The sequence below is a fragment of the Aplidium turbinatum genome, chromosome 10 (assembly GCF_918807975.1).
Source record: "Aplidium turbinatum chromosome 10, kaAplTurb1.1, whole genome shotgun sequence".
Taxonomy (NCBI): domain Eukaryota; kingdom Metazoa; phylum Chordata; class Ascidiacea; order Aplousobranchia; family Polyclinidae; genus Aplidium; species Aplidium turbinatum.
Genome location: NC_137481.1, coordinates 2331247 through 2354324, shown reverse-complemented (window position 1 = coordinate 2354324; position 23078 = coordinate 2331247). Strand labels below are relative to the sequence as shown.

The following is a 23078-nucleotide window of genomic DNA, read 5'->3' as shown; positions in this document are numbered from 1 at the left end:
ATTCCAGGCCAGATTCAACCAAAGACTTTAAAAATGGTATCGATTGTGTTCTTGTATCGCACAGTGAGAATAAGGGGTGCAACCTAGTTCGTACCCTGAACAGTTCGTACCCTCAGTTCGTACCCTGAAAAGATCGAGAGAAAAAATAAAAAAAAGCCGAAGTCGCTGATCGCAGTTTAATAGCACAAAGCCGAACTCGCTGATTGGAGTTTCCGCAAACAAACTCGAGGGTTAGGGTTAGTGGAAACTGCGGAAAAATGAAACTGCGGAAAAATATTTGCGGAAACTGCGATCAGCGAGGAGAGAGAGAAACCTTTTATTTTGTCTGCTGCGAAAAATAGGGTTAGGGTTAGAGCATAGATTACTCTATGGTTAGGGTAAAGGTTAGCGGAAACTGCGGAAAAATGTTTGCGGAAACTGCTATCAGCAAGGGTTAGAGAGCATAGATTACTCGATTGTTAAAGTTAGGGTTACAAGCGGAAACTGCGATCAGCGAGGGTTAGGGTTAGAGCATAGATTACTCTATGGTAAGAGACTAGAGTTAGGGTAAGGGTTAGCGGAAACTACGGGAAAATATTTGCGGAAACTGCGATCAGTTAAGGTTAGAGCATAATAGTCTATGGTTAGGGTTAGCGGAAACTGCGGAAAAATGTTTGCGGAAACTGCGATCAGCGATTTCGGCTTTGTGCTATCTTTCTTTCGATCTTTTCAGGGGGAAAATTTTAAAATGTTTGCGGAAGCTGCGATCAGCGACTTCCGCTTTTTTTTATTTTTTCTCTCGATCTTTTCAGGGTACGAACTGAGGGTACAAACTGTTCAAGGTACGAACTAGGTTGCATCCGAGAATAAGTAATAATGCGATGATATCGTAAATCAAGTTAAAAATCGGCCCTATCGCTAAAAGACTTTTGCAGTTGTAATAATAATAATGGTGTTGCAAGCACAGCAGTGCTTTTCACCTTCATAACTTACATAGCAATATTGAATAAATAAAAAAACGAAATAGAATACCAACAAGGAAGTCATAAACAAGAGACAAAATACCAAGAAAAACAAGTCAATACTACCTATAGCATACACATCTTATAAATACACAGCATAACACCAATAGTCAAAGAAAAACACCTGGGGCTGGAGACACCATATAAGATAGAATATATCTGTCAGTAGAGATAGGTATACAATAGTGGGCTACATACGTTATATACAATAGTGGCCTACTACTACTACTACGTTATATACTGTACAAGTTACAAGATGTAGTGAATGTCAACGTTAGTGGAGGCGGCCAGTACTTGCATCGGGTGCAACCTAGTTCGTACCTTAAACCATTTGTACAGTCAGTTCGTACCCTGAAAAGATCGAGAGAAAAAATTAAAATAGTTGCTGATTGCAGTTTAGTAGCACAAAGCCGAAGTCGCTGATCAGAGTTTCCCCAAAAAAATTTCAAACAAACTCGAGGGTTAGGGTTAGCGGAAACTGCGGTTAGCGGAAACTGCAAAACTGCGGAAAAATGTTTGCGAAAACTGCGATCAGCGAGGGTTAGGGTTAGAGCAAAGATTACTCTATGGTTAGAGTTAGGCTGAGCGGAAACTGCGGTTAGCGGAAACTGCGGAAAAATGTTTGCGGAAACTGCAATCAGCGAGGGTTAGAGCATAGATTACTCTATAGTTAGGGTAAAGGTTAGCGGAAACTGCTGAAAAATGTTTGGGGAAACTGCGATCAGCGATGGTTAGGGTTAGAGCATAGATTACTCTATGGTTAGAATTAAGGTTAGCGGAAACTGCGGAAAAATGGTTGCGGAAACTGCGATCAGCGGACTTCGGTTTTGAGCTATTTTTTCTCTCAATCTTTTCAGGGGGAAAATTTTAAAGTGATTGCGGAAACTGCGATCAGCGACTTCGGCTTTTTTTAATTTTTTTCTCTCAATCTTTTCAAGGTACGAACTGTTCATGGTACGAACTAGGTTGCATCCACTTGCATGACTACCTAAGTGGGTCAAATTTGACTTCTCTATTTCGCCAGTGGTGATCCAGTCTTGCTTTGAAGCTGTTTAAACTAGGTGCTGTGACAATTTTCTTGGGTAACTTATTCCATTCATTAACGATCCGTTGTAAACCTACAATAAATAAAACCATAACATTATTATTAAGGCAGTGGCTATTTGACCGGCGCCGGTCTTTGAATCTGAAACACTATTTGACCGGTCATGACGTCACTATGTAGGCACTTCTTTCTTTTTCTCTTTCAAAGCAAAAGACGAGAAGAGTGCCTATATAAGTTCTGAATTCGACAAGTATGTTCAACTGATTGGGTGGCGCGTAGGATACGTCTCTGGTTGGTGTTTCAGAGGGAATGAGTTCGATACTACGCGGAAGCGTTTTTTTTTTTTTTTTTAACTAAATTTTGACCCGAAGTGACTCAATCGTTAGGCTGCTGCATTTTTGTGGTCAATTTTTAATTTCAGAAGCCTACAGCCCAATTTTTTATGTCTTTTCAATATTAATAAAGTCAGAGTTTTTTAATTTTCTTGAATTTGAGAATTTCTCTGGATAATTTTTCGGGTCAAAATTTAGTTAAAAATTTAAAAAAAAAACGCTTCCGCGTAGTATCGAACTCATTCCCTCTAGAACACCAATCCGAGACGTATCCTACGCGCCACCCAATCAGTTGAAAATAATCGTCAAATTTAGAACTTATATAGGCACTCTTCTCGTCTTTTGCTTTGAAAGGGAAAAAGAAAGAAGTGCCTATATAGTGACGTCATGACCGGTGTAGCAGTCCAAGAGTTACTGCGGGCCAAAAGTTACAAGGATTGCCAAATATTTCATTTAAATTTAATTAATTTTGTTTTGAAAAATAATTAAATTTTTAACCTCTCAAAAGGTCAGATTAATAATTATAAGTATTTTTTAATGTTAACTGAAAAGCTTGCATTAGTTTGAGAGCAATGAATTAATTACACTTAGTTAAAAAAAATTTCGCTTAATTTGTCAATTGCGAAAACGCCGGGCACCCCTGGTAACTTTTGGACTGACAGTAACTTCCAGACTGCAACGCCGCAGAAGCAGTCCAAAAGTTACTGCTATTGTAATTGGGTATGCTTTTTCGAAATTTGTTTGGGAAAACTTGTAAATGGACTGAAACTTCACTTGGTCAGTAGAAGTATGCGAGTATGCAAAAGATGAATCCCAAGGATAAATATTCTCACCACGAAACCATTATTCTTGACTTTAAGTTTCATGCCACGTGTTTTCGATGAGAGTCCAACAGAAATTTATTGGAATCTCAGAGTGTTCAACACTTTCGTAAAAGTTAAAGCCTTCCCCGCATGTGAGACTGTGATAGCCCACTCACTGAAGGTTATTAATAATAATAATGTTAGTTTTTATATAGCCCTGTAGGCTGTATCCATCGCAGAATGCGTTGCTCCTCAGCGCTTTACAAAGCAAACAGTGTCAATGCAGCCGTATAGAGGCGCAACTGAGTACATTATTACCCGAATCCACTCCATTGCTCAGTGCCAAGCAGGATATAGATTCAGTAGGCTACCATTTTTAAAAAGCTTTTGGTATGACCCGACAAGGTATCGAACCCATGCCTACCGATTCAGAGGCGGGCGCACTAACCACTAAGCCACCGGGCCGTTGATGGCGTTTTGACTATCGGTTGGCCTACACGTAGCCTAAGTTACTTTATATTTCTTCAAAACGGTAGTTATGAAAAACCAGACCAAAAATAGGCTCAGTGCTTCATTCCCTAGAAAACTTTGGTTTTAACTTTCATGAAATACATAAAATATAGTCAAAGACTATGTTCGTCAACTACAACTCAAGACCAGCGGCTAACAAGTCAGCCTTCAAATGCAAACTTTGCACGATATATTAAGGCCTGTTGCTTTTTAAATGCCACCGATTTACGTATAGCCATGATTCAAACTTTGAAATGTTTGGAGCGAATAGCGATAATCAATTAAATTATTTGTTTCAACAGCGCCATATAACCTATAGCGAGTCAATAAAACACTCATAACAGTAACACTACATTGTGAATCGTAGGTTGCATTATTATAGCACAATCAAGATGACAGCAAAAGACTATAGGCTAAGTGGTCATGTAGTCAATCACCTCCCCATGCAAATTTATTTGCCAACGCACGCAAGGCACGGACACAACTTCAAATGGTAGCCTATAATACAAACAAATCAGGTTAAAATGATAGCCTATGTAAATTGTTAGGTTACAAATTAAAATTTCATTCCAATACAGCAACAATTTCTGGTACAAAATTCATCTTTTAACTTTCATCTTATTTTCGCTTCACTCCCAATTAGGCTACGTTTCTGCTGTAAACCATGTTGTTAAGATGAATCTGCGGAACATGTTTCCAATGTTGAAATCATTTATACAAATCTGCATGCAATCGTCAAATCTGAAAACCTTGTTTTAGTAACTTCTGGACTGGCAGTAACTTTCAGACCGCGTATACGCGGTCCAGAAGTTACGGTAACTTTCAGACCGCAGTAACTCCTGGACCGTTACACCGGTCAAGTAGTGTTTCAGATTCAAAGACCGGCGCCGGTCAAATAGCCACTGCCTATTATTAACATCAGAAATAAGGTTCAGTTAGGATAAAGTAAATGCATATACAGACAAAATCGGTTAATAGTATATATATACTGCTTAAACGTATCATTCGTTTATTTGAATCAAAACCTGAAATCCCAAACCAAATCCAATCTGATGTTAAGTAAAAACATCGGTTAAGCGCATACCGCTTAAAAGAATAAGTCGGATAAAACATCAGGATTTGCTTCTAGTTTGCATATGGTACTTCATTCATTTAATCGTATAATTATATCTGTTAGCGAAAAGAGAATGTCTCTTTTTTGCTTGCAGTGTTCAAAGGCGAAATGAAGCAAAGGTGAGACAGATGCATGCGCTCAAAACAAAGACAAGTGTCTGTAATCCCAGGCCATAATCTTATGTGCTAGACATCGCACTACAAAGAACCAATTTTCGCACAGCTGGGCTTCATTAAAACAGAAGAGCACACAAAAGGAATAATCACACTAAAGAAGTTTAAATGTTTTGATGTTATCCGTCGGCGACTGGCCTTCCAAGGAATGGACACGGACAAATTATTTCGGCTCAAGAGGGAAGTGTTAGAAAGCATGTCCAAAAGTTTTTACCAGAAAACTTGGGAGAATTTTTTTTAAATTGCTGAAAAAAGTAGCCTACTGTTGTGAAATGTAGTGCATAATTTCATTTGTGCAGTTTCGTTCAGTTGAAGAACATTGCAAATTAATGATTTTACCAGACACTGCAGGGTTGGAAAAAATCATGATTTTTTTAAAAAAATCAAAAAAATCGGATTTTTTTGATTTAAATCGGATTTTTTTGATTTAAATCAGATTTTTTTGATTTTTTTTATATAAAAAAGCGTCGAGTCTACTTGGGGGAAGAGATCATTTTAGTAAGATAGCAGAATTATTTTTAACCCCTTGATTGATTGAAAGGCTTTGCTTTGCAAGTGTTTAATCATTTTTATTATCATATTGTAGGCTAGCCTGTCTAGTGTCTATTGCACAGTACTACGACAGTTTATCGAACGACAGTTTATCGAAACGACAGTTTATTAAACGACAATTAATCGAACTACAGTTTATCGAAACGACAGTTAATCGAACAACAGTTTATCGAACGACAATTTATCGAATGACAGTTAATCGAAAACCTAACCCTTACCAGTTACCCCTAGCCCCTAACCATTATCCCCTAACCCCTGAGTATTCCATTGCATATGTGCTTCGTCGTTCGATAAACTGTCGTTTCGATAAACAGTCGTTTCAATGAACTGTCGTTTCGATGAATTGTCGTTCGATGAACTGTCTTTCGATAAACTGTCGTTCAATGAACTGTCGTCCGATAAATTGTCTTTCGATAAATTGTCGCGTCAGGTTATGGCACATATTTTTAAGTAGGTGTGATATGTTGCTTTATACTAAATCATAATGTGCATATCGAGATTGAGGTATGTCTCAGACTGTCATCTCACTACACTAAAATCTTTTCTTACGTTTGAGCACACATTACTTTGCTTTTTTGCTCAACTGATGCATAGCCTACAACCAGACTTTTTGCAAAGAAAGTTTAACTGTGTAATATAATTATGTTACCGACGTATCATACCAAAACAATAAAAGTTCAGATGACACAAAATTGCAGTTTATTTTGCATTGAGAAGTTTGTACATAAGTACAAGCTCGCCAGCTTTTGCAGTGCCCAATCGATTTCGAACTTCTGATTAAACCAGACCAAAAGTGGAAAAAACTTGCTCAAAAACTATGTTTAGTGAACAACACTGTTTGTGAACTGCCAACTAAACGAAGTTGCCTTTCAAAACATGCATAGCCTATAGCCTTAAGTATTTAAATATAACTTTTGTATTACAGAGAAGCAGTGAAACATTTGTTGATGTATTTATTTTTATTTTAGCAAATAAAAAATTATTTGATTTTTTTAATTGATTTTTTTGATTTTTATTGTTTGATTTAAATCATGATTTAAATCAATGATTTAAATCATTTGATTTAAATCAGCCAACCCTGCCAGACAGCGCAAAAGACTTGAAAAGAAACTGTGCGATTTCAAAACAATGTGTGTGAGCCGTGTTTTTCTACCATACCACTATTTTCGTAGGCCACGCTCCATACTCAAAACTACACAGCTGGTACGAGCTAAAAATAGCCCGCTTGAATCAAAAACGTCAACGTCAAAGTTCGCGTTGTGACGTCACAGAGATCGGTGAGATTAAAAGAAGTCCGATTGCCGCAGTTTGCAGAAAAATGCTTTGATCATACGTGCTCAGCCAAGTCAGCAAAGCTGGTCTTTTTTACATTGTTTCAACATCTGCAGATGATAAATCAATGTAAAAAGGACCAGTTTTGCCTGCAGGAACATACAGCAATAGTGTTATGTAACACAGAACTAGTAAACTCTTTAAAGTTTAACCAGAATTGTAAACAGTTGTAGGAAGCATCAGTTGTAATGTGCGTTGCAGCCTAGTCAGCACAGACATCTTCCCAACAATTACGCCCATTCACAATAAACCTTTTTTTTTTAGTAAATTGGTTAAACGAATCAATCGTATAATCGTATCAAAACGTCTGGCAAATAGGTGATTCGATTAACCGATTTCGTCTGTAATTAGTAAAAGGCGATAAAAACTAGGCAGGTTATGGCATGCTCAAAAATATAACTGGTATATATCTGTTAGGGGTGTTCGATTTTCGATTTCGATTAAGGTGATATTCGAAATTCGTTTTTCGTATCGGACATATTCGAAATTATAGCCGCCCTTTCGGCTGAACGCGGTTGAAAGTAACGCGAGTGGCGCGAAATCTGTCTTGTCGCATTTTGCAAGCGAAAAAAGACTTCGACGCATGCGCATCGTCGATCACGTGATTATCACACGCTCTCGTGGGTCCAACGGCCAGTCCTGCACCAGGAATGCCAGGTTGGCATTTTTAATGCCAAATTTCTCAAGAATGAAGATAGCTAGGTTGTGCAACAGCAGAAAGTGTAGGGTGAGCTTTGTCGCAGTTTTATCCATTTTTTACCGAATCCATAGGCGCCTAAGTCGTAGGGGCAGGGCCGTAGCCAGACCGCAGAGCAAGGGGGGGGGGGCAACTTTTTTTTAGGGGGGCCCAAAAAAATTTAAATGGGCAAAATCATTATAATTGTAGCTGTTGCTCGAGAATGTTGAGATTTTGCCAAGGGGGGACGAAATTTTTTCTAGGGGGGGGAGGCCCCCCTGGCTTGCTGCGGGCCTGCGTGGGGGCCAGGCGCCCACGCATATTTCTGTGTGGGGGCAACTTTTTATGCTGTATTGATACATAAAACAATAGATGAACTAGCGATCGGCAGCAGGAAAACACTTTTTGAATGCAAACCGCAACAGCTTCGCGATAAATAATCACTAGAACGAGTTGCGATGCTACAATCCAACACCAGACAACAAAATCTGTCATTTTTACATTGATTTAATGTCTGCAGACTTTGAATCAATCTAAAATGACTGATTTTCTGCCTGGGACGTAGCAAAAATCTACTATTTTGTGTCGATTCAATGTCATCAGATGTTGAATGCACCCAAATACAACATAATTTGCTACGTAAACGGAGCGTGCGTTTAGCTTTATGCGCTTGCAAACTTACTCGATGTCGCTTTCGGGTCGAAACCTCTGCACTCTGCAGTGAAATGTCGCGGCAGTGAATCGCTCGCTGTGAAAATGAACTTGAAGTGTTTAGGATCCCAGCGACCTCGGCTCCAGCGGAGCGATCGTTTTCAAAAGCTGGCCTGACATTCACGAAACTGAGATCCCGACTGACGGGTGACCATGTCGATCAGCTTGTGTTCATAAACGCCAACATGGGCCTGGAGCTGTAGACGTTATTTTGTGTTCTTTTTTCGCAAATTTTCATGGCTTTTTTCGTGTTTTCTAGCGAATTTTCATGTCGTTTCTTTCAATAAAATCACATTTTGCAGTTTGGTGAATAGTTGTGATATTCGAAATTCGAAAATCAAAAATAAATTGAATTTCGAATATTCAAACAATCGAAATTGAACACCCCTAATATCTGTCAAGATATCAATTTAGGTGTCGTACTTGACCAAATGCTTTGCAAACATTAACATTTTCATAAAAGTGATTGTTTATTGCATTAGAAATATGATCACATTTATTTTTGCATGGACAAAACTGCATCTTTTTAACAAAATGTTTTAACTACTGTCCGCCCCGAGGGCTCAATTGGTTAGCACGTGACTTCTGAAACGAAGAAGCTTCAAGATCAAGCTGCGCTGGTTCGACTCTCAGGGTGTGCGCTAGAGCAACGCACGTTAAGGAGAAAGGACTGCTCTCCATTCAGCGGCATCTAATGGATGGAATATCTCCCCGGCAACAAGACTTCAACAATCGGAAACTCCACTCTGTCAATCTCGGTGACCGGGCCTGCGTCAGTGATTCAAAGCCTCTACAAGGATGCAAAACTGCCAGAATTAAGCTCTGCAAGAAGCTTTCCCAGTCCGAGGATAAAGATTCAATCAAGCAATCAACAAGCCAGATCAAAATTTACTGACGTCCAACCCTCGTAATATCTGAAACAAAGGACATAAAACCATGCACTAACCAACTTATACAATATATACATTTGAAACATATCGGTTATGTTGTATATTTGACTTTTTGGTCTGCTATGCTAGTTGAATTTGTATTGTAATGATAAATTCATAAAGTATCTTGAGGACCAAGTTAATACTATAAAGAATGCTGCAATTGTGTAAACAATAATTTATTTCAATTTTTTATCTAATTTACAGCTATAATTGTTACATTTAATATCATAATTTATGCTTTTAATGGTAGAATATAAGCTATGTTTATAAAAATGAAATGTCTAATTTAAAATCATCTAATTCAAATTTTATAAAAATACTTCGAGTCGGTGAAAATAGAAAATCAAACGGAAAGAATGAACGTTTATTACAAGAAGACCAAAAAAAGACATCTCACTCAATTGTTACGTCTAAAGGCAATGCTACAGCATCGACATCAGTGAATCAAAGCTCACATCATGCTTCAAAGTATGAAATGTCCAATATTCTTTTTGTGTAAAGTAGTTCAAAAAACTTGATGGCATTTGCATTTTATCATAAAAGCGAGTATTTCTTCCAAACAATCTATTGTCAACACTGGAGAAAAGTATGAAAATGTTCAGCAATTGTGAACTAGACAATGTTTCAATGCAAAATTTTTTAATAATGTGTTCAGTGACATGTTCCATGCAATATTAACGGCAGCCGTGGCCGAGTGGTTAGCGCGTTGGGCTCGCAGTCGAGAGCCTGCATGTTCGACTCCAGCCACCCGCACTTGCTGTTGTTTCTCTGGGCAAGAAACTTAACGATAATTGCCTCTACCTAGTGATCGATTTCGAGTAATGGGTAGTACCAAATTTAAGTCATAAGTAAAGTAGACAACCGGAAAACAGACATTGCCGTCGGCTGCAGCGTGGGTCAGGTGTATGTCGGAAGGCGTACACCGATGCATAGCGCTCAAGTCCGCTTTCCCGCAATGCAGGATAAAGATAAACAAACAAACAAAACAAAAACTAGTTTAGTAGTTTTCATGAGAAATAGAGGCAAGATTTTTCTGTTCTGGTGATAAGAAAAAAATTGATAAAACTGTTTCAAAAGTGCGGCTTCTTTCAATATACTATATATATATTCAAACGAAATCAGGCGCATACCGGTACTGCTTAAACATATCAATCATTTTATTGTACTGAAATCCCAAATCAAATTCTATCTAATGTTGGCAATGCACTGTATTGCGTAACAAAGCACAAATAAACTCCTCCGAGTTTATTTATAATGTACTTGCAAACAGTTGTAGGATTAAACCACTGCACAGTTGTGAATCCCAATGCAACCGAGTTAGCACACTAACGTGTTAGCACACTAACACACATTCCCATCAATAACGCCTGATGATCACAATAAAACTGATCAGTGATCACAATAAAACTCTTTTCTTGAGCAAATTGGTTAAACGTATCAATCGAATAATCGTATCAAAGTGTTTGGCAAATGACTGATATGATTAACTGATCTTGTCTGTATTCACACTAGTTCTGATGAAATGAGATGGAAGTTCTGTTCATTTCAGGATTTCATCTCATCGACAAACAATTGCATCAGTTCAAAGGATCAAGACTAAATCTATCTCTTCAAACAGTTCAACCAAACTTGGACAGTCTTCAGTTGAAAAATCTGAGAGGAAAAAGAGTTCTGTTCCATCTCAAAGTGATAAAGCTTCAAATGTAAAAGAAGCATCAATTTCTTCCAAAGATATTGCAAAAACGAATGCTGCTTCAACAAATAAACAGTCAGTTTCATTTCAATCTGATAAGCCAAAAAAACATTCAACATCTTCTAGAAGAGTTTCTTCACCTGGTTCTTCCCGTTCCACCACAAAAGCTAACGCAACATCCGATGCATCTCTAAGGTCAGGTGATGGCATTTCATCTCAAAGCCCATCCAGATCTTCCGTTCATGCAAAATCTTCACAAAAGCAGTCACATGCACCGACAGAACATACTGTGGCTTCTAAGCAAAAGGTCCATGCAAAATCTCCCTTGTCAAGTCAACGGAAGTCAACATCACATTTCGATAGTTCATCAGTGAAAGCAGCAGGTGAACATCTGAAGGGTAGACAAAAGCAGGCTCAGATAACTCCAAGTTTGTCTCATCAGTCTTCCAAAAGGTTTGAAGATATTGTTATTACAACTTTTTATGCATATGGTATAGATAACAATTGTATATATATACGATTATATGGTAGCCTAATAAAAATAAAAAGTTAGTTTTAAGAATATTTTTTAATATTTCTAGTATAAGGATTTTTTTCTATAATATAATTTTTTTCTTCCACTCAGACATCAATTTTGCATCTTATCCAACATGTTATTTTTTGGTAACTGAAGTTAATTTTAGTCCAGTTGTGATACAGTATAACACCATAGTGCTTGTTACTGCTATATTATCTTTTGCCTCATTATTTTAAAAACTGAATATCTGTAAACAATATATTTCTTAATCTCTCCTTTGCAATAATTTGGTTTGTCATTGTGTCTTGTCAAGCCAATGTCATTGTACAGCCATTTGTCTGTGACTGATATTACATGGCTAGGCTATGTAGGGGGTCCACGTTTTTTAGGCGCTGACAGTTAGGCGCTGGTCTAATAGGCGCGCACACTGTGGCGTCTGGATATTTAGGTGCGGAGCACTGTGGCGCCCGGTCATTTAGGTGCTATTCCTAGTAAAGTCTGTAGATTGTATCAGCTTGGCAGGTAGGGGCGTAGGGCAATGCTTTTCACACAAAATATTATATTGAACGGGAAAATATATTGTTTTGTTAATGCGTGTGCGTTGTTGGGCATGGCTTCAGTGAGTGAAGTTGCTTAAACCGGCAATGCTTTTTCACACAAAATGTTATATTCAACAGAAAAATATGTTATGGCTTCCGTGAGTGAAGCTGCTTAAACCGGCAATGATTTTCACATAAAATGTTATATTGAACAGAAAAATATGTTATGGCTTCCGTGAGTGAAGCTGCTTAAACCGGCAATGATTGTCACATAAAATGTTATATTGAACAGAAAAATATGTTGTTTTTTTAATGCGCGTGTTCAGCATTTATTTGTTGTTAGTCCAGGTTTGCGTCGGCGAAAGCTTTATCAATAAATTATTCAAGTTTCCGAACATGTATGAGTTCACTTTTAGTTAGGTCAAATAATAACTACACTAAACATCAGTAAAAAATGTACCGTAGCCTAGCCTGTATTCAAGCGGGCGGTAGGCTTGAGTGAAGAGTAACTTAGTTTTCCGTCAAAACCCCGACTAGGTTTAATAACGAGCGAAGTCTCACCATTATGCTTGCAACTTGTAGCCAAGGTGTAGCCTATATGCCCTGTAGAAATGTATTCATGTGAACAGTAGTAGAGCGTCTTACGCCTTCTCGTCACATGGCCAATCCATCCCGAACAGAAGTAATCGCGAAAGATAACAGACTAAGTAAAGTTCCATCTGGCTGCAACTTGTGTTCAGGATGCATTGCAAATGTCCTGTAGAGATGTGCTAATATCAAGAGTAGTAGAGTGTTTTCCCGCACCTCATCTCCACACGATCTATCCGTCTCAAGTAGAAGTAATTATTAAAGGTAACAGATTGCACAAAGCTGCGCTTTAAACCGGCAACTTCTACTCCAGAAGTATGTGTCCTGTGGAGATCAGGCGGTCTACTGCTCTAATTGCCCTGCATATAAGCCGATGTTGGATCTGATCTGAGCACTTCATTTTGCTACATCATAAAGCAAAGACTCATCATAAACTGCATCATAAAGCAAAGACTTCCATGTTCCACATGGGACCTTAACATTTCAAATTACCTTTTTTATGTTTATTGTGTTTTTTTTATTTATTTGCAGTGTTTGATTGCGCATTTTCCGTATTTATTAATTGTTTAATAAAAATCTTTATCCTTCCATCTCGTGTAGCCTACCTTCTCAAACAAAAGAGCTTGCTGTGGGTTCTTTGCTGTAGCCTAGGCTACTTGCAAAGTCAGGCACTGCACACCAAAATTTTAACCACCACGGTATGATATTTTTTTACTGATGTTTAGTGTAGTTATTATTTGACTTAACTCTTTCGCAACCACCGAGGTCAAGACGTTTAATCTAAATAGTACCAGACATTTTTCACACAAATCTGTTGTATTTACGCCGTAAAAACATCTCATGTGATCGACATAGATGCACAATCTTGACATCAAATGAAAGCATACATCTTCAGCTATCCGAAGATGCAATGCTTTGCAATAAAATTTAAAACATTCAATGTACAACTTTCTATACGGTATTTTTTCTAATTTCTAAAAAAATTAAAAATTGGCAGAAAAGTGTACTTCATTATAATCTTTACTACCCAAGCATGATACAATAATATGAAAATATATGTAGTTTAATCGAATGCCAAAACAAATCTGCACATGAGAAAAATTTTACTTCGTTTCTGCGCGCAATGCTTTAGGAGGTAGGCTACAGCAGAATGATTATGGAGAGATTTCGAAAATTTTAAGCAAAAAGTTTACGTAATTTAGCCTACAGTCTTTTTGATCGAGAAATTCCAAAGTAAGGGGTTGCCTAGCCAGTTTTGACTGCCAATTCCAATGAGTAAAAGAAAAAAAATCCACTGTGTCCCCATCTTTAAGAAGTCCTCACCTGATAACTGCACCGCCAATTTTTTTTTTTTAATTAGCCAAAAAAGGACAGGTAAAGACTATGGATCTACCATCATTTACATCTTTTTTGCTTGAAATAGGCTACCTTTTAACCTTGGACGTAGGGATACTTCCTTGGTCATCATGGCAAAAATTCCAAGACGTGTGTATACGTCCGTGGTCGCGAAAGAGTTAACTAAAATTGAACTCAATAATGTTCGGAAGCTTGAATAATTTTTTGATAAAGCTTCCACCAACGTAAACCTGGACTAACAACAAATAAAGCAATAATAAATCAATAAAACAACAATATATTTTTCTGTTCAATATAACATTTTGTGTGAAAAGCATTGCCGGTTTAAGCAGCTTCACTCACGGAAGCCATGATATAATTTTCTGGCAAGCTGATACAATCTACAGACTTTACTAGGAATAGCACCTAAATGACCAGGCGCCACAGTAGTCCGCACCTAAATATCCAGACGCCACAGTGTGCGTGTCTATTAGACCAGCGCCTAACTGTCAGCACCTAAAAGACTTGCTCCCTATGTAGGCTACTTTTGCGTGCTTATGACTGTTGAGTGTTGATGCCTTTGTTAACTTCAATATTGTTATTATTTTCATTAGTTTGTAAACTGTATGTCATTGAAAGATGAATAGGCCTAGCAACCCTGCTTTACAACATCTCTTATTTTATTATTATTTTTTATGACAGTGGCAAAATTACTTTTACATTTCTTGATAGAACAGAGTTTTTTTCTTTTATGTTCAATTGTTTTTACATATAGGGCATGGGCTAACTGTTTAATTTTCACTTTAGATCAACAAAGCCAAATTTTGGCTCAAAGCCTAAAATCCAGTCTCATCAAGGTGCGGCATCTGTGGGAAAGAAGACACCTGTTGCCAAGAGGTAAAGTAGAGTTGCTCCATCTGTTACAATTCTGACATGAGACAGCTACCGTCGATTGGGTCTAGAAGGCACTTATTTTTTAGACACTTTCTGTATGACGAGTGCTTTGACAATTGCTCCATCCTACGTACAAGTTTGAAAAGCCAAACCCTTTGTTACTCTTGAACAAGCATTTTGTAGCTTCTATTTTCTACTATGAACTTACACATTACAATGCAAAAATAACTTGTGCTGTATTACAATCAAGAGTTTTGACATTCAATGATCTGATTTCTTGTTGAATATAGTACATGGTAGACGATAAGACATGCTATAAAATCCATATCCTATAGTACTAATATTGCAGTTATATCATCATAAAATGCTCGTTGATGGGTCGGTTGCGTTGTATTCTCACCGGGAAAATTAGTTTTTCTGTCAGAAGCTTGTGTGTTGGGTTTGACACACAATGTGTTTGGGAAAAATTCCTGCTTACCTAATTAACCAGCCAACATTCCGGTAAACATTCACTAACTAACAAGCCACTCGGCAATAAAATTGCATAAAGTTTCTACAAACTAAGCTCCAGGGACGAGCCAGTCGGCACAGGCCGCGAACCCCACGTGGAGGCCCGGTGTGTTTGCCGCCGCCCCTCGTTTGACTTGTTGGATCTTGCTTGCTCAAGTTTTTCGTTTCCTGGATGATTGAGATTATAAACAGACATAACTCAGCAACAACACTACATTTAACATTATAAAAACAAAAAGCGAACGTTTTCGGCTAGTCATATAGCCCTTTTCAAGCCTATAAGAAAAATACATTTTTAAAAGAAATGCTAAAGAATCATATAGTATCACAGCAAAAATATGGTCAAATCTAAACATTTGAGGAACTGTCTCGCTCACACAAAATGATAACTGAAAATTACACAGCACAACATCAACAATGATTCTTTAGCATTTCTTTTAAAGATGTATTTTTCTTATAGGCTTGAAAAGGGCTATATGACTAGCTGAAAACGTTCGCTTTTTGTTTTTATGATGTTAAATGTAGTGTTGTTGCTGAGTTATGTCTGTTTATGGTTTAAAAGAGTTACCTCTCTACCCAGATTGAGATTATGTCAATAAGAAGCCACCATTTATTTATTTTCAGCTCTCCTCCAACTGCCATAGTGTCCCCTGTCCAAGACAGAAAAATCGCCGTTGAAAAAGCTCCACAGAGGTAATGGTTTGTGTCATTGTTCTACTGGCCTACTAATTTGCTCATATCTTTTGCATTGTTTCGTGGTACCGTAGTCCTGTTCCACTTGAAGTCCCGGTATACATTGAAACTTGAAAGGACAAGGTGACTTTACCAACAACCACAACTTTGTGAACGAACAAAACAGCAAGATTGAGCAGCGGTGGTTCTAATTTCAACGGGAGCAGTTAATTAGTTGCAAAAACCACATTTTTAAACGTTCAGTTGATCATTAGGGACATCTTTTTAATATCTCCATTCAGCAACATCCCCTCAGTGTGAAGCAGTGCAGAAAGCAGCATTTGAAATTTTTCCCGAGCTGTCAAACTCAGTAACTGGGCCAGTGGCTCAAGATTTCAACAACTCTAGAAAACCTCCCAATCAATGGAGGAGCATGCGTGGGCGAAAGCGACCAAAGTAGTTGTTTATAACGATGATTCTAAGTTGTTTAAAATGACCACAAAGTTCAATGGAAACTCAGAGTAAATGTTTGTGTCATCTTCCAGTTCTGCAACATTGGAGGAACAGCCATTAGATCTTCATAAACAGCAAGACATTTATTCTTCCTCATCAAACAATCTCCCTGATGCTGTCAATGATGACAAGAGCTCGTTAGCATCATATGACGCAAAAATAAAGAAACCTATTGTTGATACTCCCAAAGGTAGGCACAATTTAAATGGATAAACTTGGTCAAAATTGAGATTTTGTTGGATCTCAAAACCATCAAGTTGAAACTCAAAGTAACACTGTAGTCGATTTTGGTGCTTTGTCATTTTGCATATTAGACCTTATGCAGAAGAATAACCACACTTTACCAATGGATGCCAATATTTAATGACAATGACGACAGTATTTCGAAAACCCGACTTTGTGGTCAAATATAGAACTCACAGACGAAGATACTCAGCAATACAAAGCACGTTTTGGAACCTTATTGCAGTTGCACATATTTTTGGCTCACTTTAAGCCTGGATGGTCATAGTTATCAATTGATCGACACATAAGCATTAAGCATGTTTAGTTAGCAAATAAGTTTTCTGTTGCTTATTTCATAACAATTGGCGCTTGTAATACCCGGAGCTCGGTCAGCCTTAACAGGCCGCTTCTAAGGCTTGTAGAAGGTACAACAAGTTTACTTAAGTTCACAGATTCTATATTAAGTCTGCCGTGTTATGTCACGTTTTTAAGTTTTTGTTGTTTTGACAGAATATTTAAAGTCTGCTTTACTGCTTCTGTCTTTTTTACTTAGTCAATCTTCACATTTACTTGCAGCCGAAGTCGTAAGAAGGAACATGAAGTTGGGTCATGATTTTCAAATCCACGAACTGAAGGACTGGATGAACTGGTGCGATGCATGTGGGAGGGTTATGCTAACCTTGTTTGGAAAATGTGTTTCCTGCACAAGTAAGTGAGCTTGCTGGAAACACTTTGATACGAGACTCATCATAACACGTTTCTTCGTCGTAACAAACTCCCACGCACTGATGATGTTGGCACTGTTTTGCTCATCGATGTAGTTTTAGTGACATCTTATTCAGGCATTGTGACCTTCCTATATTCTCTCGCTTCCGTGCATTGACAATGTTCTTGTGCTTTCATTAATTTAACTTTTCACTTTCTTAAACGGACACCGATAGCTACGTCCATAAGCATATTCCAAGTCAGGCTAGAATAATTTATTTTGGTAAACAACTTAGTTACGGTACATAGTTCAATTTTGTTTGTCGTATCCAGGCTTACGCCAGGTGGTTGAAGATTTAGATTAAGTGGACGGGAAGGCAAGGAAGCCAATCTTCGTGTCCACCTTCAGGCATGCATTTAAGTGTCTTGCTAAAGACACAGCTACATGCTCTTGAGCGGTGTCGAACCGGCGCCCTTTCGAACGTCGTTCCAGTCTCTCACCACTCGGCAATGCAGCCGACGTAGTTCAATCCCAGCCGGAAAATGCGTCATTTTTACATCATTTGACGTTGGCAGACGTAAAAACACCATTTTTTTCTGACAAGGTCAATCGTGTTGTAGCTTGTGACCATTGCTGTGAGTCTGGTGTTTTATTTGCAGAGTGCCACATGATTTGTCATGTCAAGTGTTCACTCTCGGTGTCTCTGACATGCGAAGGTGATCAGCATGTGCGCAGCTTAACTTTGGCGAACCCCGTCCAAACCTCTGCTGAAGCGATCACCCAAGAAACCACTGAAGAGGTGACCAGTTTTTGTCTACTAAAAACAATAAAAGTAATTTGTTTTCAACAACTGTAAGCTAGGGTACATCGTTTCCCTCATTTCAGACTTTCAACTTGTGTCATTGAAACATGGCGGCCGTTTCTGGTCAAATTCAGCAAAGCACATACGTGGTGGCGGTGAACGGAATTGTTTAAATTGTCGACGTTGTTTTTAAAACAGTCAGCACCAACAAAAGAGTGGAACACTATTGGAAGAGTTTTCACTTTAGAAGAAGTTCAGGAAAAGATAGAAGAATTTAACGGAACGGTGAAAGGGAGTCAGCAAATGACCTTGGTGAGTAGTCAGGAAAACGTTTGTGCTTCAAGGATGAAAAGTTGCTGTTTTTCATTTCTACCTTGCCTGCTATGATTTACATTATTACATCAACAATGTTTTATATCTATCAACAGCAAGACGACGGCAAGACCTTCCGTGGGTTCGTCAGGGTCACCATGAACCTGTCCCGCCCTGTCAGCGTGATTGACAGTTTGTCAAAGACCATGCACATTTCTTCCACCCCTCAGCCCAAAGCATCATTCTATATTGACAAGGTGAGCTATTTTATTGATTATGGACAGAATTCTAATTTACTGTTATTCGTTGTTTTTTTTTCGTTTTTTTCTAAATTTTAAACATTCTTATAATATCTCATGTTAAATGTCGTTTCCTTGAAGTTGGTTCGGGATAACCCATAAGCAGCAACAACACTTCAACAACAAGCAGAAACTTCTAATCGTTAACCTTGATGAAAGTGTCTGTGTCAGGGATTCAACGCCTTGATAAGTCGACCCATGCGAGACTGTTTTCAGGGCGCGACGAAGGCTTTGCACTTAACCTCCGACAGCACGTCACAGGATGTTGTGGCGTCATTGTTGATCAAGTTCAGGATTACGGATATCCCGATGAAGTTCTCCCTATTCGAGAGGCAAGCCAGAGAGGAAGGCCATGGTACGTGGATAAGGCAATAAACGAACACTTCATATAAAATTGAGTCTCAATAGACTGTTCACCGGGCATATAAGCATGATTTGACAATTAAAGTAACTTGCGTTCGTAACAAACTCCCACGCACTGATGCCTGGTGAACAGTCTCTCTCTGTTTTTACATGATTTGACAATTAACTAGGGTTTATTTGGCGTGAAATTGAAACCCATTGGATTATTTCTGATACAGACCACATTTTAACATTTTATAGCAGTTCCAAATAACATAAAGTCGTGTAATAGACATTCTGTCAACAGCCATACGTCGTATTTATATCAACAGCCATGTGTCGTCGTATTTATATAAGTGTAACTTTGGTTTGTACCACATGTTAGTCTAATAGATGTGAATGCAACTTGGACGTATGCGTGCATCAGTCCTTCATGTATTCCTCAAGGCGTGACAACATTGGTTTTAGTTGTATTTATGATAAGAGGCTTCGTGACAGGGTATGGAGAATATCGAATGATCTACTATTTGTTTTTGAAATATCAACGTTGCTTTTCAGTGATTTTACGGAAGATGCATCTAAAAGAGCGACCCCTCTTCCTCCGGTTGCTTTGGGGAAACCGAGAGAGCAACAAGAGGAGTTTTATGCTGCAGGAGAACGAATCTCAGGGGGTCGATGTACGTCATCGTTAAGTAATTGACTAATTGTGTTGTAACAATGGGTTGAATATGTGATCACTGGTCATGTGCGACGGTTGTTAGTTCAACTCCCCTCGAGAGTGTCGAAGATTTCTTAGATGAGACACTTGACAGGTTTCGATTTTTACCAGAAGGACGAATGGGGCGATCGCCCCCCTAAATCACAGAAAAATAACTTTATTTGTGGTGTATTTCAAGGTCGGATTAATGTAAACCTACACATTATTGCGTTTTGTAAAACTTCCCCCCTCCCTAATGCTACTTGCTCGATCCGTCCCTGGTGGTTCCTACATCTCCAATTTTGAGTTTACCTTTCACCACCTATACCCGATCGCACCGGGTGGTGAAAGCCCCCTCCCCCATGAAGGCTGTCTGTTGAACTCCTATCTAGATCACGTGCTTTAACAAGATGACGGCATGAAAGTTGAGCCAGAGGTTCATTGTCTTACCTTCCCGTCCACTTAAGTTGCAACTTTCTTGTTTTATATTTCTCTCCTCTTTTTTTTGTGTGTTACCAACTCAATCGACCACGAGATGTGGAGAGGAAGACTTCGCTCTCGACAGACAGGCCACACCCTCAAATGAGGGTTTGTTCATGGTCTGTGTTAACAAATTTGTTGATGATGATGAAACCAATATTTTTTTATTCTAGTGGGAATCCTTTTCTGTCGCTGAACTTCACATGTTCATAAAGATCTTGGATAAGGAAGAGAACGACTATATCGATGATATTAAGCGAAAGTATGACTACAGATCGCAAAACTTGATCAAAGCGATCGATTACCAATCCAAATTGGCCTTAAATGCTTAGCTCACATAGCTTACTGAAATGCAGTGTGTCAATACTTTACGTGTATGCTGCTTGTATTTTAGTTCGAATGAGTCCAATAGGAAAGACCGTTCAATTATGCTGTCACTTCTTCACAGGGTTGCCAGAGCCGTTGTATTGCTTGAAAATATCATATTTTAGTGAACATTATTACTAAATAAGTTTTTGTTTGTTTCACCATCACCATTCACCATGCATAGCACTCAGGAGCGAATTTTGCGCTATAGATGTGACGCTATATAAATGTTGTGATTCGGTGCATGCTGTCATACCAGGGGTGTGAATGAAACCTGGCTACCGGGAAGATATTTGTCTATAAACTAACGCTGCTTGTTAACTGCCAATCTTGCCACGGAAGGACTTGAATGATTAGGATGCGATTAAAGTTACTACAAGCTTCTTCCTGGATAGCAAAATCCGTCATTTTTACATTGATTCAATGTTTGCAGACGTTGAATCAGTGTAAAAATGACGGATTTTGCTGTCTGGGTACTTGCCACGCCTAATATTCGTTACAGTGACCTAAAACTTCGCCAATGTCGCAATACAACTCAAATAATTAATCCACTCGTGGTCTCTACAAGTTGCTTGCTCAATGCTGCTGATGAAAACCTTCTCGCTGCTACCTTAATGTTTACGCTATTGTGGTATAAAAGTTTAAACGATGACGTCACAATAGCCATGGTGTTTGCAACTAATGTTTTGTGAGAGCTCCTGATAACGTAATTGTGGAGCGCAGCCAAGTTTTTCCTCACTCGTATAGCCGTCGCCCTTGGTATCATGACTGGTTTGCTTGATGAAACTGCTTTGCTTTGTAACTTCAAGGTCGCTTAGTGTGTGGTCGGTTGACACTGTCAGGCTGAAAGTCAACTGCACAACGCACGGGTATTGTAGGGTAAGGAAATTCTCCTTAAAATTGTTTGTTCTTCGCCGATTTATTTGTGTTATGTTTTAGTCCATTATTTGTTTTAGCACATTTTATCCCTGCTTTGCTTGTCCCTCCCGCCTACCACTGTCATTTGTTCCGTCATATTTACGTTTGTTCTGCGTCTACTGATCTCAGAGGACTACACTTGGTCGCGGAAATGAGTGGAAGCGTTGAAATGTAAAACGACTTATTTGTTCACAATTGCGTTCTGAGAGGATCGTCCCTCATGGATCGAGATGATGACAATTTCTTCTTGTGTTGATGCAACGCTTGGTGGCGCCTATTTGCCGTTATTTTTATATAGTTTTATCTTCAAAGCCATTAAGTTTTACGTGTGGTATTGTTTTCCTTGCCGTTGATGAGCATTATTTCTTTGTTCTGTTGCACAGTCTGTTCTACAGATGAACGCCCGCTGCGCATCGCGCTCCCTGCTGCTTCTTGATTGGTTTTCATTATTGCGTCATAATCTACATCGATATGCATGTTATTGAAACCGCGATTATTTTTTCTAAGAAGCCAAGTTCGCTTTGTGGCTCTTAGCTTGAGGATTCGCTGCAAAGCTTTCCACTTGCTCATCCAAACTAATTCAAGAATGATCCAAAGTTGCACACATTGTTTATATGTAGATTGTAGAAACAATTATGCTGTGTTTATGAAATGACTTAGATTAGAGCTTTTTCAGTAAATGCTGGAAATGCTTTATCAATAATATCGTTAAGTTGAAGTTACTGGACGTCATTTTAGATGTATACGTCATTTTTGTATCTAATTTTGTTTACCAAGGATATTTAAGCACTGACATAGAAGTTGCCAGCATGGCTTACAAAATTCAGGTGTTTAGCATTTTCTTGTTGATTCAACTAAGTTGTTCTTTTGTGAAAGTATTTTTTTCTCTTAAGTGCTCTTCTCCATATAAATTAATCATTTTTTTCACGTTGCTTCAACGTGTGCAGATGTTGAAACTGCCTCAAAAAGACTGATTTTGTAACATGTGTCAAGCAATTTATTTGTTTCCTTTCTCTTTTAATCACAGTGTTGCCGACAAGCAAAATATTAATTTCCAATAAAGATTGTTCGATTATTTATTTGGTTGATTATTATGGAAATCTTCATCCTCGGACTGACAAAGCCTTGATAGGTTATTCCTGGTAGTTTCGCATACTTGTAGAGGTTCTTGACGCAGGACCTGTTAACGAGATTGGCAGAGTGAAGTTTCCGATTGTGAAGTGTTGTTGCCGGGGAATAACGTTAACCAAGCGCACAACCTGAGAGTCGAACCAACACCATTTGATCTTGAGTCTGGTGCATAGCCTAACCACTGAGCTAATGGGGCGGGCGAATAGAACTATAGGCCTGCTGTAAATTAAAAGAATATGCGGTGCTTGTTAGTTCCCTGTCTCACAAGAAAGATTTCTATCTCCTAAAACCGTCTCGGGTTTGAATTAAAAGTATCTTCCTTGTCTGTGTTAGCGCAACTTTCATCCCTTCTACTGTT

The 23078-nt window shown here is 38.5% G+C and overlaps 1 protein-coding gene across 1 annotated transcript; it reads left to right on the top strand.

Annotated features, from left to right (window-relative positions):
- Positions 1 to 9438: 9438 nt before the first annotated feature.
- Positions 9439 to 22664, top strand: LOC145778326 (uncharacterized). The gene is made up of 12 exons (XM_082589792.1): positions 9439 to 9649; positions 10731 to 11327; positions 14661 to 14750; positions 15882 to 15950; positions 16475 to 16632; positions 17244 to 17375; positions 18033 to 18172; positions 18374 to 18487; positions 18604 to 18744; positions 19003 to 19141; positions 19687 to 19805; positions 20479 to 22664. The coding sequence occupies exons 1-12, from the start codon at positions 9459 to 9461 to the stop codon at positions 20635 to 20637; spliced, it is 2049 nt and encodes a 682-aa protein (XP_082445918.1). The 5' UTR covers positions 9439 to 9458; the 3' UTR covers positions 20638 to 22664.
- Positions 22665 to 23078: the final 414 nt, after the last annotated feature.